Raw genomic sequence first — 16,701 nt, 5'->3', positions numbered from 1 at the left:
TCTCTCTCCCCGTCTGTCATGTCCCTCACCCTCTCTCTCCGTCTGTCATGTCCCTCACCCTCTCTCTCCGTCTGTCATGTCCCTCACCCTCTCTCTCCGTCTGTCATGTCCCTCACCCTCTCTCTCTCTCCCCGTCTGTCATGTCCCTCACCCTCTCTCTCCGTCTGTCATGTCCCTCACCCTCTCTCTCTCTCCCCGTCTGTCATGTCCCTCACCCTCTCTCTCCGACTGTCATGTCCCTCACCCTTTCTCTCCGTCTGTCATGTCCCTCACCCTCTCTCTCCGACTGTCATGTCCCTCACCCTCTCTCTCCGTTTGTCATGTCCCTCACCCTCTCTCTCTCTCCCCGTCTGTCATGTCCCTCACCCTCTCTCTCCGTCTGTCATGTCCCTCACCCTCTCTCTCCGTCTGTCATGTCCCTCACCCTCTCTCTCCGTTTGTCATGTCCCTCACCCTCTCTCTCTCTCCCCGTCTGTCATGTCCCTCACCCTCTCTCTCCGTCTGTCATGTCCCTCACCCTCTCTCTCCGTCTGTCATGTCCCTCACCCTCTCTCTCCCCATCTGTCATGTCCCTCACCCTCTCTCTCTCTCCCCGTCTGTCATGTCCCTCACCCTCTCTCTCTCTCCCCGTCTGTCATGTCCCTCACCCTCTCTCTCTCTCCCCGTCTGTCATGTCCCTCACCCTCTCTCTCTCTCCCCGTCTGTCATGTCCCTCACCCTCTCTCTCTCTCCCCGTCTGTCATGTCCCTCACCCTCTCTCTCTCTCCCCGTCTGTCATGTCCTTCACCCTCTCTCTCTCTCCCCGTCTGTCATGTCCCTCACCCTCTCTCTCTCTCCCCGTCTGTCATGTCCCTCACCCTCTCTCTCTCTCCCCGTCTGTCATGTCCCTCACCCTCTCTCTCTCTCTCCCCGTCTGTCATGTCCCTCACCCTCTCTCTCTGTCATGTCCCTCACCCTCTCTCTCTGTCATGTCCCTCACCCTCTCTCTCCGTCTGTCATGTCCCTCTCTCTCTCTCTATCATGTCCCTCACCCTCTCTCTCTCTCCCCGTCTGTCATGTCCCTCACCCTCTCTCTTCGACTGTCATGTCCCTCACCCTCTCTCTCCGTCTGTCATGTCCCTCTCTCTCTCTCCCCGTCTGTCATGTCCCTCACCCTCTCTCTCTCTCCCCGTCTGTCATGTCCCTCACCCTCTCTCTCTCTCCCCGTCTGTCATGTCCCTCACCCTCTCTCTCTGTCATGTCCCTTGCCCTCTCTCTCTCTCCCCGTCTGTCATGTCCCTCACCCTCTCTCTCTCTCTCCCCGTCTGTCATGTCCCTCACCCTCTCTCTCTGTCATGTCCCTCACCCTCTCTCTCTGTCATGTCCCTCACCCTCTCTCTCTCTCTCCGTCTGTCATGTCCCTCTCTCTCTCTCTATCATGTCCCTCACCCTCTCTCTCTCTCCCCGTCTGTCATGTCCCTCACCCTCTCTCTTCGACTGTCATGTCCCTCACCCTCTCTCTCCGTCTGTCATGTCCCTCTCTCTCTCTCCCCGTCTGTCATGTCCCTCACCCTCTCTCTCTCTCCCCGTCTGTCATGTCCCTCACCCTCTCTCTCTCCCCGTCTGTCATGTCCCTCACCCTCTCTCTCTGTCATGTCCCTTGCCCTCTCTCTCTCTCCCCGTCTGTCATGTCCCTCACCCTCTCTCTCTCTCTCTCCGTCTGTCATGTCCCTTGCCCTCTCTCTCTCTCCCCGTCTGTCATGTCCCTCACCCTCTCTCTCTGTCATGTCCCTTGCCCTCTCTCTCTCTCCCCGTCTGTCATGTCCCTCACCCTCTCTCTCTCTCTCTCCGTCTGTCATGTCCCTTGCCCTCTCTCTCTGTCATGTCCCTCACCCTCTCTCTCCGTCTGTCATGTCCCTCTCTCTCTCTCTCCGTCTGTCATGTCCTTCACCCTCTCTCTCTCTCCCCGTCTGTCATGTCCCTCACCCTCTCTCTCTCTCCCCGTCTGTCATGTCCCTCACCCTCTCTCTCTGTCATGTCCCTTGCCCTCTCTTTCTCGCCCACGACCCCGCACTGGGAACAAGGAGAAGCAAGAAGCAGAGCGGGAGGATGGTGGCAGGATGTTCTTTCTGTGAGCCTCTGCAGACTGATCAGAGCAGAACCAAGAAGGGACTGAAGCTTTCCCCTCTGATGGGTACTGATTAGGCCCTTCGTGACCTCTGACCAACACCACTACTGTCTGCACAGCTCTCACTGTGAGCTTCTCGGGTGGAGGACGTCAGGTTACTTCCTTTGAGCCTGAAACTTTTCCCGGAGAGTTTCCTGGTTTTGCCTGCTTTTAGTTGCCTTTTAAACATTTTTCTGACACTTTTCCTTTTGTATGTTTGCTCCTGCAGATCTGTGAGTGGCCCGATCAGTAAGGAGGATGATTATCTGCTCCTGAGTGTGAAGCAGCTAAATTTCAGTTATTTCTGAATAATTTGTTCACTTTGAAACTTTTCTCATTTCCTGCCGTCCTCCCCCATCCTCCCCCTCTCTGATCTCCTTGTGGACTCAGAGCTAATTGAGCCGCCGGCTCTCCTTATTATTCATGTACAATTACAGATGTGATAATGTGCTTAAATCCTTCTAAATGACCGTTCATGCCTCGCGCTCGCTTTGAAGTCTCGTCAAAGATGGAAAATCTGCAGAAAAAAGGGGAAAAGCAAAAGCCAATCAGAGCGCCAATCTACATTAACCAATGAGGCGAAGAGGGGGGACACGCCTCCCCCCGCCTCCCCCCTTTTTCTTCATGTAATATAAACTCAAGTCCATTAATTTTTTAAGCTGTTTTTAATACATTTTGTGCAGAAAGTTTGGAGCGCTGAGTGTCGGCTGCTCCAGCTGACTGCATGAATATTAATGACGGTGTTACGATGATTAAAGAGGCTTCAGCTCAAATCCAACACAATCCGCCTGTGATCCGGCCCGCCGACACCACACCGCCGCCACACCGCACATGAATTTAGATACGGACATTAAGCCGAGGAGACACACGGCGAGCTGGGAACGCTCACGCACACGCGTGCAGAGTAAACACGAAGCCAAACACACTCCGAGATCAATCGATCAGCAGGAAACCTGCTGCTCTTCAACAAACGAGCGATCAATAAAAGTGAGACAAAATCGCTCCTGTCGATCAGAGAGGAAATCGACTGATCAATAACCAGAGAAAATACCTCCTGGTCATGTGACCTGATCATGTTTTTCATGAAGATTATTCTTAAAACAGGTACTGCCCTCCACAGTGAACTGAAGGTGTTTTTGTTCTGAGTCACATCCACACCGTGCAGGTAGCACACCTGCGCCCTGTTTCCTGTTACAGCTGATAACAGTCACTCATTCTCAGTTCAGGAAGAGACGCAGGAAATGATTTATTTGGTGAATCTGGTCCAGGCGTCTGTTTCCTCTGACCGCGGCAGGCGTAACATCTGCTTCTCCTACAAATTAAACAGAATCCATGTTTCTCACTATTTCAATTATTCTTTTAATTCAAGCAGTTTCCTGCCTGAGCTTCATAGTTTACTTCCTGTTTTCCTGTCTTTGATTTTTAGTCTCCGGCCTCTAAGTGCTGATCAGTAAATGCTCATTATTTGGCTGTTATATTGTTTCCTGTCCTTCATCTTAGAAGCTGCAACACTACGAGTGCAGCAAGAAGCTGGTAATTGATTATTGATTATAGCACACAGGGTTAAAAAGGCCACTTCTACTCAAAGTGATCAGGACAGAAGAAATGATGTCATTTAAATGACACGATGAACCACTTTTATGTGACTCTGTGAAAGTATCTGAGAAACTTCACATTTATCATCATGAAGATGATTCCAGGTCACGCTGTACGATCTGCTGACCCCGGCTGTCCACATTCAAGCCTAACGGACGCCGTTCTGACAAGAACGAGGACTTCCTGAAACCTGTGGCGGCAAAAGGTCACGGCAGAAACGCCACAAACTCACCATTTACAGGTCACATTCAGTCAGACTGTCAAAATAAAAGCAGCTGAACTCTAATTAAGTCTGAAGTAATCAGATTATTGATCAGCGATCAGCAGGAGACAAAATCATTCTCAGGATTTGGCTTTCTAAGTCCAGAGACACACACACACACACACGCACACTCACACACACACGCACACACACAGACACAGAGACAGACACAGACACACACACACACACACACGCACACGCACACACACACAGAGACACACAGACACGCAAACACACGCGCGCACACACACACAGACACACACACGCACGCACACAGACACGCAAACACACGCGCGCACACACACACACAGACACGCACACACGCACGCACGCACACAGACAGACACACACACAGAGACACACGCACACAGACACACACGCATACAGACAGACACACACACAGAGACACACACGCACGCGCGCGCGCGCACACACACAGACACGCACACACACACAGACACAGAGACAGACACAGACACACACACACACGCACACGCACACACACAGACACAGACACGCACACACACACGCGCGCGCACACACAGACACGCACACACAGACACACACGCGCGCACACACAGACACGCACACACACACAGACACAGAGACAGACACAGACACACACACACACGCACACACACAGACACAGACACGCACACACACACGCGCGCGCACACACAGACACGCACACACAGACACACACGCGCGCACACACAGACACGCACAGACACACACACACACAGACACACACACACGCGCGCGCACACACAGACACGCACACACAGACACACACGCGCGCACACACAGACACACACAGACACACACACACACACTATGGTCAGTAGATTTAATTTATTGAGAGAAGAGGGAGACAAAGGCTGAGTGTGGCTGAGAGGGAATGAAGAGCAAGAGGGAGGAGACAGTCGTGTGAACAGTGTTTAATCTGCAGAGTGGGTGGTCCACGGACACACACACACACACACACACACACAGTTTTATTGTTGTTAGATGGGTGGGCTGCAGACTCTGGTTTGTTTGAACAGGCTGAAGTAGCTGCTGCTCTCTGTGCAGGAGTGTGTGTGTTTGTGTGTGTCTGTGTGCGTGTGTGTCTCTGTGTGTGTGTGTGTGTGTGCGCGTGTGTCTGTGTGTTTGTCTGTGTGTGTGCGTGCATCTGTGTGTCTGTGTGTGTGTGTGTGCGTGCATCTGTGTGTGTGTGTGTGTGTGTGTGCGTGCATCTGTGTGTGTGTGCTCACGCTGGCATTTTATAACATTTGTCTTGTTTAGATCTAAATTGTGATTCCTACTTTGAGCAGAGCTTTTATTTTGACAGTGTGTTGCAGCTTTACCTGTAAAAACACTTCCTACCTGCAGGTGGCGCTCCACATTACAAGCTGCTGAATTCATGACAAATGATTTATGGAAAACTACTGATACAGCTCAGGGACCAATTAAAGACCAAAGAGCTTGTAAAGCAACAAACGCAAAACAGAGGATATCGCCGCATCCTGACACGCCAAAGACACAGGAAGTAAGACGCCACCAGCACAGTGTGACGCCCCAGGCTGATGATGTGATGGAGGGCTTCCTACCACACACACAGGAACAGAAACAGGCCTCAAAATCATCTATATCTTCTGAAACCTCTGAACAACCAGGCGGTTGTCATCTGCTATTGCCTTTTCCTGCATTCCAGAACTCGGCTGTCGAAGTGACGTCACTCAGGAGTTAGCGTGTTCCAGAAAAACAATTTTTTTGCTTGACGCACACGCAATGATTCAGGTAAGGAAATCCTAGAAAGGAGATTCTGCTCATCCGGGGGAAAAACAGTCGCATCCCTCATCAAAGGGACTGAAGAACGAGTCTCAAACACACCAGCGTTTGAGACTGTACAGCGGAAGTAGATTCTAACCTCTACTTCCTGTGGGGCTGCTACAACTTTCCAAGTGGGAACCCCGAGTTGAGGGGGTGTTTCACAAAACATTTCCAACTTTCTAGTCTTATTGAGGAAGGTGCGTCTCCCAGCAGAATAAAGTAACCTCTCTACTTCCTGTTTAATTGTCTAACTTTGGTGGTATGTTTGTTTCTGGACATCCTTTCACATTTACAGGACTCGTAGCGTTTTGACCACGTGCAGGTAAGTCATCACCTTTGGTAAACTTCAGGTTCTTCACGCGACCTGAGCTGCAGGATCCAGGTGACCTCTACGTTTGGTTCACAGTAGTAACACCTTCACTGCCTCCTTCATACGTCCTCAGTGACCTTTGAACTCAAACACGTCCCGACTTGAACCAGATGCTCCCTCTGTGCTCCTGCTTCACCTCCACAGCTGTTTTAAACATCTGGAGCTCTTAAACACGAGAGAACTCTGTGAGCAGCTTGCGTCAGATTATTGATCAGCGAGAGGCTGAAGGAGCTGAAATGTAATGTGATGAAGATCAGAGGTGAAGAGGAGGTGTCCATGAGTGTGCAAGTTCAGATGAGAGGATGAAGAAGCAGACTCTGTTTTAATAAAAAAGAAGAAGCTGCCCTCACGCCCTTGTGTTCAGCTCACTGCCGCTCCCTGCTGGCTGCCTCCTCCTCCTCTTCCGCAGCTGACCTTCATCACTTTTTTCTACTACATCACAGGAAATAAAATCCCACTTGGGTAATGAAGTCTTCCTTCCTTTTAATTCAAACCTCTGAGGTTTAAGTTAATCTGACCCTTTGTTTTCACAATACCTCTAAAATCTGCCCAATCAGAAGACGGAAAATACAAAAACCAACCAAACTTCACGTCACTGATGAAAACCTAAAATCTGGCCGCAGCTCCCAAACCCATTATTGGCCTCGACAGGCCGCAGACATCATCATCACAGCATTTTTATTCTCTATCAAAGAAATTCATACATTTAGTCCACATTTCAACCCACCTGCTTCTGAACCGCGTCCACGACCTGAACCTGCCTGATGACACAGCTTCATCATCATCATCAATCGTTACACCAATAACATTAATATGATAACAACAGTAACACTAAGATTCAGCAACATCTTTTCTCATTTCCATTAATCAGCAGCTCCGTTCATCATCATCATCGTCACTGTGAGTGAGGCTCCTGGCACCACAGAAGAAGAAGTAAACAGAGACGCATATGGAGGCACCGGGCGACTGAATACTGTGTTTGTTTCCTGCACAACTGTTTCACACGCAGAGTTTGATCTGAGCGAGGACGCCGACAGACGACGGATTATCACCACGGGTGGGGGTGGGGGGTGGCGGGGGGGGGGGGGGGGTGATTTAAAAAAAAAAAAAAAAAACTGTAAATGCAGCTTTTCTTCTTCTTCTCCTTCAATAATTCAAGCACACTCTCTCAGCGCTTTAAAGCACGAGGATCATCCCAAAGACGATTTGGGTTTAAATTAATTGATAAAGATGAATAAATCAATAATCGATGGCGGTGCGGCGACCCCGGTGTGCCGCTCACAGACTGTAAATAAAGTCTGGATTTTGCCGTGGTGATGTCACTCGCTCGCTCTAAACATGCCTCTTTTTGCTGAAGCGACCTGCCCTCTGAAACGTGAGAAGCAATCACGTCAAACACTTCCTGTCAGTCGTGGAGATGAAATGAGTGTTGCCTTGGTAACCAGCGATCACAGCTGTCACTGATCTCCAGCAGGTTTCATCCTCTGTGTTAACACGAGCCTCTCAGCCGATGTCTCACCGCAAACACAAAGTCCAAATATACCCACGTCCTCGAGACACATTTACACAGCAGATTACTGAGCGTGCTCAGTAACCACGAGGAGGACGCTCTCAGAGCTCGGAGGACGCTCTCAGAGCTCGGAGGACAGCTGATTTTGAACAGGACTCTGTCCCTGTGAGCGGCAGCAGGGCTCTGATGTGAAGGAGAACAGCTCCCCCTGGTGGACATTTGCTGACATCACCTGGGGACCTTGGGCTGCTTCCATCAGGCTTATTGATAATCAGATTTATTGATCTTTGTGTCATTTTTCGGCACATTTTATGGTTTTATTTCCCTTTTAAAAAGACAGACGGGTGTTTCAGACGGGTTGAGCTTCACTAGAATTTGGCCGATTTATTTTATGGGGCCAGCAAATTTGCATCAATCAAAGTCATTGATTCAAAACTCAAAATCATCAGCATGTGAAACACGAAGCTCAGGAGATGTTGCAGACAGGACGTCAACATCCTGTCTAAGCGATGGGGCGGGGTCTGATCAACGAGCACGCCTCATGATCACAGAGGAAGGTAGGGACCACACAGCAGAGGGCCGCCAATGACCCGCCAGCCACACTCTGAACCACTGGTTACCCTGTAGGATTTACAGTAACATTACCTGTGTTCACATATAGTATCTGTGGTATTACAAGTAGTATGACCTGTGTAGTATCTCTAGTATTTGCAGTAGCATTACCTGTGTACATATATAGTATCAGTAGTATTATGGACGATCCGGGGGTTTCTCTGCGAGTGCCACGTTCCCGTGGCAGCGTGCTCGCTGCTCGCTCAGATTTAAGTTTCATTTGTCGCTGTAGAAGTTTTCTTCCCACGCAGAGGGAACAGCAGACGCTAATGTTTCTGTCACTTTTTACAGAATCCAACTCAAAGTAATGTGATTACTTCCACGCTTTAAACGCTGCATGGTCGTACTCTCTCCATCACTCCATGTTATCCATTGTTGATCTGCACACGTCTGTAACCACGGACGCCGCACGCTCGTACGTCACTCATGAGACACTCTGACAAACAAAATCACGGTTTAGTAACGCACTAACGCAGCGTGCTTATGGGGAAGTAACAGTAATCTAATTACTTTTTTGCAATAGTAATCCCTTAGTTTTTTCAAGTAACGAGTAAAGTAATCAGATTACGTTACTACTCATCTGTTATTATAGGTGCTATTACCTGTGTAGTATCTGTAGTATGTACAGTAGTATTACCTGTGTACATGTCCACCAGAGAGTCCTGGAGCTCTTTGCTGGGGGTCGTCGTGGGCTGACTGGTCTCTTCTGGACTTTGTGATCTGGTTTCCCTGGAAACACAAACGCACACCATCAATCACCGCTGTCACAGTTGCCTGAGGTTGGGGGATGGAGCGAAATGCAGCCAAACAGAGAGCCACGAGGGAGCATCACTCAGGGAACCAGAGTGACGGGGAACCTTTTTCCTTTATAGTTTCTGTTTCAATAGAGACACATTTGAGCAGCACACCTACCTCAGCACCTGCCCACCACACCTGAATCCAGGTGACTGTCCACCAACTCAAACATTTATATTGTGACCTGCAGCAGCTCTGGCAGCAATAAAAACTGATTTACAGGTTTGATGGATTTTCTACTGATTTATTGATGTTATTGGTTCATTTCTTAGAACAGCTCAGAGTGAATCGTTTCCCTTATCAATACACAGAGCACAGCTAGCCCCTCTCTTCCTGTCAGCAGCTCCAACAGCCAATTAGATGGCTCCTTCATGATCCAAACCTCAAGGCGCCCTGGAATTATTGATCCAATACAGGTTTAACTTGAATTCAACTTTTACAGTTCAACTCTGGACCTAATCACTAGATTATCACTTATCAATTACTGATCGATCAGTTCAGCCTGTCTGACAGATTATTGATCACCGATCAGACAGTTCTTACTTGAGTTGGAGCTGCAGCTCATTGATCTTCCTCTTTGCCCTCTGCAGAGCAAACTGAACATCTGCCGCTCTACGCGACGCCATCGCCACAACTTCACCTGCCTGAGAGCACGCCTGAGGTCTCCGTGGTAACCAAGTAACACATCGAGGAGGAGCTGAGCTGTGATTGGCTGACAGTTATGTGAAGGTTAAATATTGATGAGGTCACAGGATCGGGTGACTCGAGAAAAACAGGATCTGTTTCACGGTGATGTCACAGTGAGGCCTGCTCTGATTGGCTGTGTAAAGATGACACAGTGAAGCCACATATTTCTTAATCACTTGTGTTTATTGATTATTTGTGAGTTATTGGCCTTCGGCATCTTGCAGCAGTTTTTCCAGCAGGGCGGTGTCCACACGGTGCTTCATCACGAACTGACCATTCAGGTGGAACACAGGTATGTCCCACCTGTACCTGTCCCACCACAGCCGGTTCTCTGGGAGGCTGATGTCCACCTGCTGCAGGACCAGCTGACACACACACACACGCACACACACACGCACACAGGTAAAATACGTGGAAAACATACAGACTTTCTTATCAACACTATTGTGAACATGGCAATCAATCACATCCCAGTCTATCAATAACACATCAGCCTCTCAGTCATCACTGATCAATCAGTAACGTGAGTTCAATTAACTTTAAACTTTATTAACAACAGTTTTCTAACAAGCTTCTCACCCGGTGTCTGAACGGCTGCAGCTGCTCTTTGGCTTCATCACACAGAGGACACGGATCCTGCAGGAAAATGTGAACTTTATTGCTATTTTCCCCCAAAAGCGTAGAAATAATACATAACCTGACTGGTATTCAAAGGGTATAAAATCTGAATTTGAATTATATTTTGGTTTTAAAAAATCAAGTCAATGAAAGTAGAAAAATGTTTTAATATATATGAATTTTATAGCATTTTGTAAACATAAACAGGGGGTGGCCATTTTTGGCCACGAACAAGCTGAGAGGGATTTTTTTGTTTTTCTGTCACTGCACAAAAAAACAAAGATGTATAAAACTCATTGATACTGTTAATTATTGCTACACATCTAACCTCCATCATGGTTAGAAAATAAATCAGTTTGCATGTATTATTTAGAAAAAAATAGTGATTTTATGCTTTTATCCTTATTTAAATCATTACAATTATGTGATCTAACTGGTATTCAAAGGGTTAAAATTCCAGATTTGATTAAAATTTTGGTCTTGATGAACAGCACTGATGCTAATCTAAAAAAATCAAGTAAAAAAATGGAATTTTTTCTTAATATATATGAATTTTATAGCATTTTGTAAACATAAACAGGGGGTGGCCATTTTTGGCCATGAACAAGCTGAGAGGGAGTTTTTATGTTTTTGCTCTCCCTGCACATAAATAACAATGCATTATAATCAATGTTGATGTGAATCAATTACACATCCCAGACTCTACTGTTAATAACACAAGAAATTTCAGTAGCAATGCAATTATATAAAATTGTGAGATTTGAGGTCGTCTTCCAGCTAGTGCAGTGGACAAACAAACTGGTGTTTAAAGGGTTAAAAATGTAAAAAGTAATAATTATTTTATATTTATGAAAAGAACTGAAGTTACTTAAAAGCTTTATGCAGAAAAAATGGCAAAAAAACATAAAAATAATAAAAATGACAGACCTAATCTGTTGGTGGCCACTTTTGGCCACGAACAAGCTGAAAGAGTCGTGATTTTGAACAAACCCAGAAGTCCAGACGCTTTTCTTTCCAAGCTCCTGAGACTATGATGTTAATGTATTGAACAGGTGTGGGCGTTACCTTGGTGAAAAGTGTGAGAGTGGGTAAAGTTCTAGTGGAAAACAGTCGGAGCTGCAGAGCTGCAGGTCCACAGAAACTCTTCATCACAAACATTTCATCTGAGAACACCAAGAGAGACACAGTTACTGACCTGCATGCAGCTGGGCCTTCAGAGAGCAAACACGTCCTCACAGAAACCAATCACAGGTTCAGCAGCAGCGCGTTCGTGCACGCCACTGTCCTCCACGCTTTAGCATCATTTCGGCCAATCATGCTGCATCTCAATTTTCATAAATGACGCCGCTTACAGCTGCACAGTCGCGCCAGTCTTTTGTATCCTTTCAGTGATACATCAGTGCCAAGTCTCAGAGTACTTGGGTTACTCAGGTTATTACTCAGATTACTGGGGTTTCTCAGATTATTACTCAGATTACTGGGGTTACTGAGGTTACTGAGGTTACTCAGGTTACTACTCAGATTACTGGGGTTTCTCAGATTATTACTCAGATTACTGAGGTTACTCAGGTTCTTACTCAGATTACTGGGGTTTCTCAGATTATTACTCAGATTACTGGGGTTTCTCAGGTTATTACTCAGATTACTGGGGTTTCTCAGATTACTGGGGTTACTCAGGTTCTTACTCAGATTACTGGGGTTTCTCAGATTACTGAGGTTACTCAGGTTATTACTCAGATTACTGGGGTTTCTCAGATTATTACTCAGATTACTGAGGTTACTCAGATTATTACTCAGATTACTGAGGTTACTCAGGTTATTACTCAGATTACTGGGGTTTCTCAGATTACTGAGGTTACTCAGGTTATTACTCAGATTACTGGGGTTTCTCAGATTATTACTCAGATTACTGAGGTTACTCAGATTACTGGGGTTACTCAGGTTCTTACTCAGATTACTGGGGTTTCTCAGAGTACTGGGTTACTCAGGTTATTACTCAGATTACTGGGGTTACGCAGCTTATTACTCAGATTACTGGGGTTTCTTAGATTACTGAGGTTACTCAGGTTATTACTCAGATTACTGGGGTTTCTCAGATTATTACTCAGATTACTGAGGCTACTCAGGTTATTACTCAGATTACTGAGGTTACTCAGGTTATTACTCAGATTACTGAGGTTACTCAGGTTATTACTCAGATTACTGGGGTTACTGAGGTTACTGAGGTTACTCAGGTTACTACTCAGATTACTGGGGTTTCTCAGATTATTACTCAGATTACTGAGGTTACTCAGGTTCTTACTCAGATTACTGGGGTTTCTCAGATTACTGAGGTTACTCAGGTTCTTACTCAGATTACTGGGGTTTCTCAGATTATTACTCAGATTACTGAGGTTACTCAGGTTATTACTCAGATTACTGGGGTTTCTCAGATTACTGGGGTTACTCAGGTTCTTACTCAGATTACTGGGGTTTCTCAGATTACTGTGGTTATTCAGGTTATTACTCAGATTACTGGGGTTTCTCAGATTATTACTCAGATTACTGAGGTTACTCAGGTTATTACTCAGATTACTGGGGTTACTCAGGTTCTTACTCAGATTACTGGGGTTTCTCAGAGTACTGGGGTTACTCAGGTTATTACTCAGATTACTGGGGTTACTCAGGTTATTACTCAGATTACTGGGGTTTCTTAGATTACTGAGGTTACTCAGGTTATTACTCAGATTACTGGGGTTTCTCAGATTATTACTCAGATTACTGAGGTTACTCAGGTTATTACTCAGATTACTGAGGTTACTCAGGTTATTACTCAGATTACTGAGGTTACTCAGGTTATTACTCAGATTACTGGGGTTTCTCAGATTATTACTCAGATTACTGAGGTTACTCAGGTTATTACTCAGATTACTGGGGTTTCTCAGATTACTGGGGTTACTCAGGTTCTTACTCAGATTACTGGGGTTATCCAGGTTATTACTCAGATTACTGGGGTTTCTTAGATTACTGGGGTTACTCAGGTTATTACTCAGATTACTGGGGTTACTCAGGTTCTTACTCAGATTACTGGGGTTTCTCAGAGTACTGGGTTACTCAGGTTATTACTCAGATTACTGGGGTTACTCGGGTTCTTACTCAGATTACTGGGGTTACTCAGGTTATTACTCAGATTACTGGGGTTTCTCAGATTACTGGGGTTACTCAGGTTATTACTCAGATTACTGGGGTTTCTCAGATTACTGAGGTTACTCAGGTTCTTACACAGAGTACTGGGGTTTCTCAGGTTATTACTCAGATTACTCAGGTTCTTACTCAGATTACTGAGGTTACTCAGGTTCTTACTCAGATTACTGAGGTTACTCAGGTTATTACTCAGATTACTGGGGTTTCTCAGATTACTGAGGTTACTCAGGTTATTACTCAGATTACTGAGGTTACTCAGGTTATTACTCAGATTACTGGGGTTACTCAGGTTATTACTCAGATAACTGGGGTTACTCAGGTTATTACTCAGAGTACTGGGGTTTCTCAGATTACTGAGGTTACTCAGGTTATTACTCATCTTACTGAAGTTACTCAAGATACTCAGATTACTCAGGTCACCCAGGATCAGAAATGGGCAGTAACGCGTTACAATTAAGGCATTACTGTAATTCGATTATATTTTTTAAAGTAACCAGTAAACTAAAGGATTACTATTGCAAAACAGTAATTAGATTACTGTTACTTTTCCATAAGCACGCAGCGTTACTGCGTTACTAAACCATGATTTTGTTTGTCAGAGTGTCTCATGAGTGACGTACGAGCGTGCGGCGTCCGTGGTTACAGATGTGTGCAGATCAACAATGGATAACATGGAGTGATGGAGAGAGTACGACCATGCAGCGTTTAAAGCGTGGAAGTAATCACATTACTTTGAGTTGGATTCTGTAAAAAGTGACAGAAACATTAGCGTCTGCTGTTCCCTCTGCGTGGGAAGAAAACTTCTACAGCGACAAATGAAACTTAAATCTGAGCGAGCAGTGAGCACGCTGCCACGGGAACGTGCCACTCGCAAAGAAACCCCCGGATCCTCCCACTGACATGACTGCTGTGGGCAAACCTCCACCCGCCCCACTCCTGCTCAACAGCTGACAGTAGATTTAAGAGCTGCTGAGTCTTTGATTTTATTCATTTTCTGCTGTGTTTTACTTGCATCTATTTGAAAGAGTGCAAACACAAAACGTGATTTTATTTTATACGCTGGAATATGCAGAACATCGGTTTAAATGTTAAACATTTCTTCCCGTCAAAGACAGTTGAAATAATTTAATTCGTGCTTGAAGCATAAAGTTAAAAGATTAAATCAATTAAAACAATTTTAAAAAGAGACTTTTTCATTTGATTACATTTTATATGATGGATTATGCAGAAAAAGATCTATGACGTTATTACGTATTCAGGTTGTGTATCAAGTTTTAAAAAGTAACTAAGTAATGAAGTAACTAATTACTTTTGAAAATAAGTAATCAGTAAATTAACTGGATTATTTCTGGTGAATTAATCAGCAATTAGTATTTAGTTACTTTTTTCAAGTAAATTGACTCGCACTGCACAGCATACTCAGGATATTCAGATTACTCTGAATAGTAATATTACACAGGATACTCAGATGGAAACTCTGCATGAGAACACTTTCCTGAGAATCTCAGCAGTCGTCACCTTCATCATCTCAACTCATGATAACGTTTTTCCACATTATTTTAGTTTGCACGCGCGCGAACGCACACACAGCATTACAGACCAATCAGCTGCCAGCGCGTCACACAAACGCCTCACTGACAGTTACACCTGTCTGACAGGTAGAGCCTGTTCCTTCCTGTCAGCTTTTAAACATATTTATTCGTATTTTGTTTTTATTTTGTTGTTTTACTTGTGTGTATATATATATATATATATATATATACACACACACACACACACACACACACACACACACACACACACACACACACACACACACGGGTTTTTGGGTTTTTTTTACACACAGATCACACACTGTGCCGCTTTTTGTGTTTATTTTTATTTTTTTTCGTGAAATCATTTTTAAAGTAACTCAATCGCTTGTCGCCCTTTCAAAATAAGAGCCTGTTTTCTGGTTAATCTTAATGCTATCTGTTAGCCTGTTGGCTCCCCGGGGCTCTACGGTTCTACAGCTAGCACCGAGCTTCACTTACCGGGTCGGGCCTCGCAGCCCCGCTGGGTCCGGGTCGGTGTTCTGGGGTCCTTCGGGTCTTTCAGGTTCGGTTTGAGCCTGAAGTCTGGAGCTGAAGCACAAACTCTTAGCCGCTTCTTTTTCTGCGGATAACGCTCTCTTCTTCTTCTATGGTTCAAACAAAAAAAATCAACGAGCTGCCGTTTCCTGTGAGCAGCGCCACCTGCCGTCCTCCTTCTCCTCTAAAAAATCAGTTTATCTGGCCTTTTAATGTTTTTGTGCATCACTTCCAGTAAAGACATTTAAATGGATAATCTCGTCATCCTCCTACAATCTGTATTTATCCGTGTGTTGAAGTTGTAGTACCCATCTAGTGCTTCGAGTGGGTAGTGTCTCACACATCACAGCCTGTCCACCCCCTCCCTCGACCCCACGGAGGATGCCATCACCCTTCACACAGCGCTGAGCTATCTGGAGAACAGGAAGATGCTCAACACCAAACTGGACCACCTTCAGATTCCCTGATCCTGGGATCCAGAGAATAACCTGAAGCTGAACATCCTTAAAACCAAAGGACTTATAATGGACCTCAGGAGGCACAGACAGGTCCACTCCCCCCTCATTATAAATGAAGAACAGGTAGAATCTGTTTCCACCTTCAGGTTTCTGGACACCTACATCTCCCCTGATCTCACCTGGACCTACAACACCATCGCCGTGGTAAAGGAGGCCCAGCAGTGGCTGCACGTCCTCGGTGTCCTGAGGAAGAAGAACCTCAAGAAAGCCTTCATTTGTCACATGCAAGAGGGAGAAAGTGGGAACGCCTTCATCAAGAGCCAGATGAAGACCTGGACCAGGACCTGCTGCTGGCCTTCTGCTGCTCCTCAGTGGAGAGCGTGCTCTCCTGCCTGGTGTTTGGTGCTCAGGGGCCACGACTAAGAACAGGAAGGCAGCAGAGAGGGTCATTAACACTGACTGCCATCTGACACCCCTGGATGGCATCGCCAGATCCTCCTGTCCCAGGTAAACCAGTGAACTGCCCACCGCCTGTTGGACCCTCTGAATTCAGTTCAGTCAGGTCGCACACCTCCAGACTAAC

At 46.0% G+C, this 16,701-nt stretch overlaps 2 protein-coding genes across 2 annotated transcripts in view; both read right to left on the bottom strand.

Moving 5' to 3' along the window:
- The window catches only part of mipol1 (mirror-image polydactyly 1), a 45,683-nt gene extending 29,927 nt beyond the window's left edge, over positions 1-15,756 (bottom strand). Inside the window, exons 1-2 of the mRNA XM_035912036.2 lie at positions 15,625-15,756; positions 8,946-9,037 (exon numbers count right to left, since the gene is read on the bottom strand). Coding sequence (XP_035767929.2) covers positions 8,946-8,955 — 10 coding nt within the window. The 5' untranslated portion in view covers positions 8,956-9,037; positions 15,625-15,756. The remainder of the gene's footprint in view (positions 1-8,945; positions 9,038-15,624) is intronic.
- c19h5orf63 (chromosome 19 C5orf63 homolog) lies at positions 9,946-15,750 on the bottom strand. Its single transcript, XM_087833042.1, has 4 exons — positions 15,625-15,750; positions 11,474-11,571; positions 10,370-10,426; positions 9,946-10,155 (listed from the first exon to the last, which is right to left on the bottom strand). Exons 2-4 carry the CDS (start codon positions 11,564-11,566, stop codon positions 9,991-9,993), a joined length of 315 nt encoding a protein of 104 aa, XP_087689168.1. The 5' UTR covers positions 11,567-11,571; positions 15,625-15,750; the 3' UTR covers positions 9,946-9,990.
- Positions 15,757-16,701: the final 945 nt, after the last annotated feature.

Source organism: Neolamprologus brichardi, chromosome 19, assembly GCF_056152115.1.
Source record: "Neolamprologus brichardi isolate AB-2024 chromosome 19, ASM5615211v1, whole genome shotgun sequence".
Classification (NCBI taxonomy): domain Eukaryota; kingdom Metazoa; phylum Chordata; class Actinopteri; order Cichliformes; family Cichlidae; genus Neolamprologus; species Neolamprologus brichardi.
Note: the sequence above shows the minus strand (reverse complement) of the source record. Positions and strands in the feature narration are given on the sequence as shown.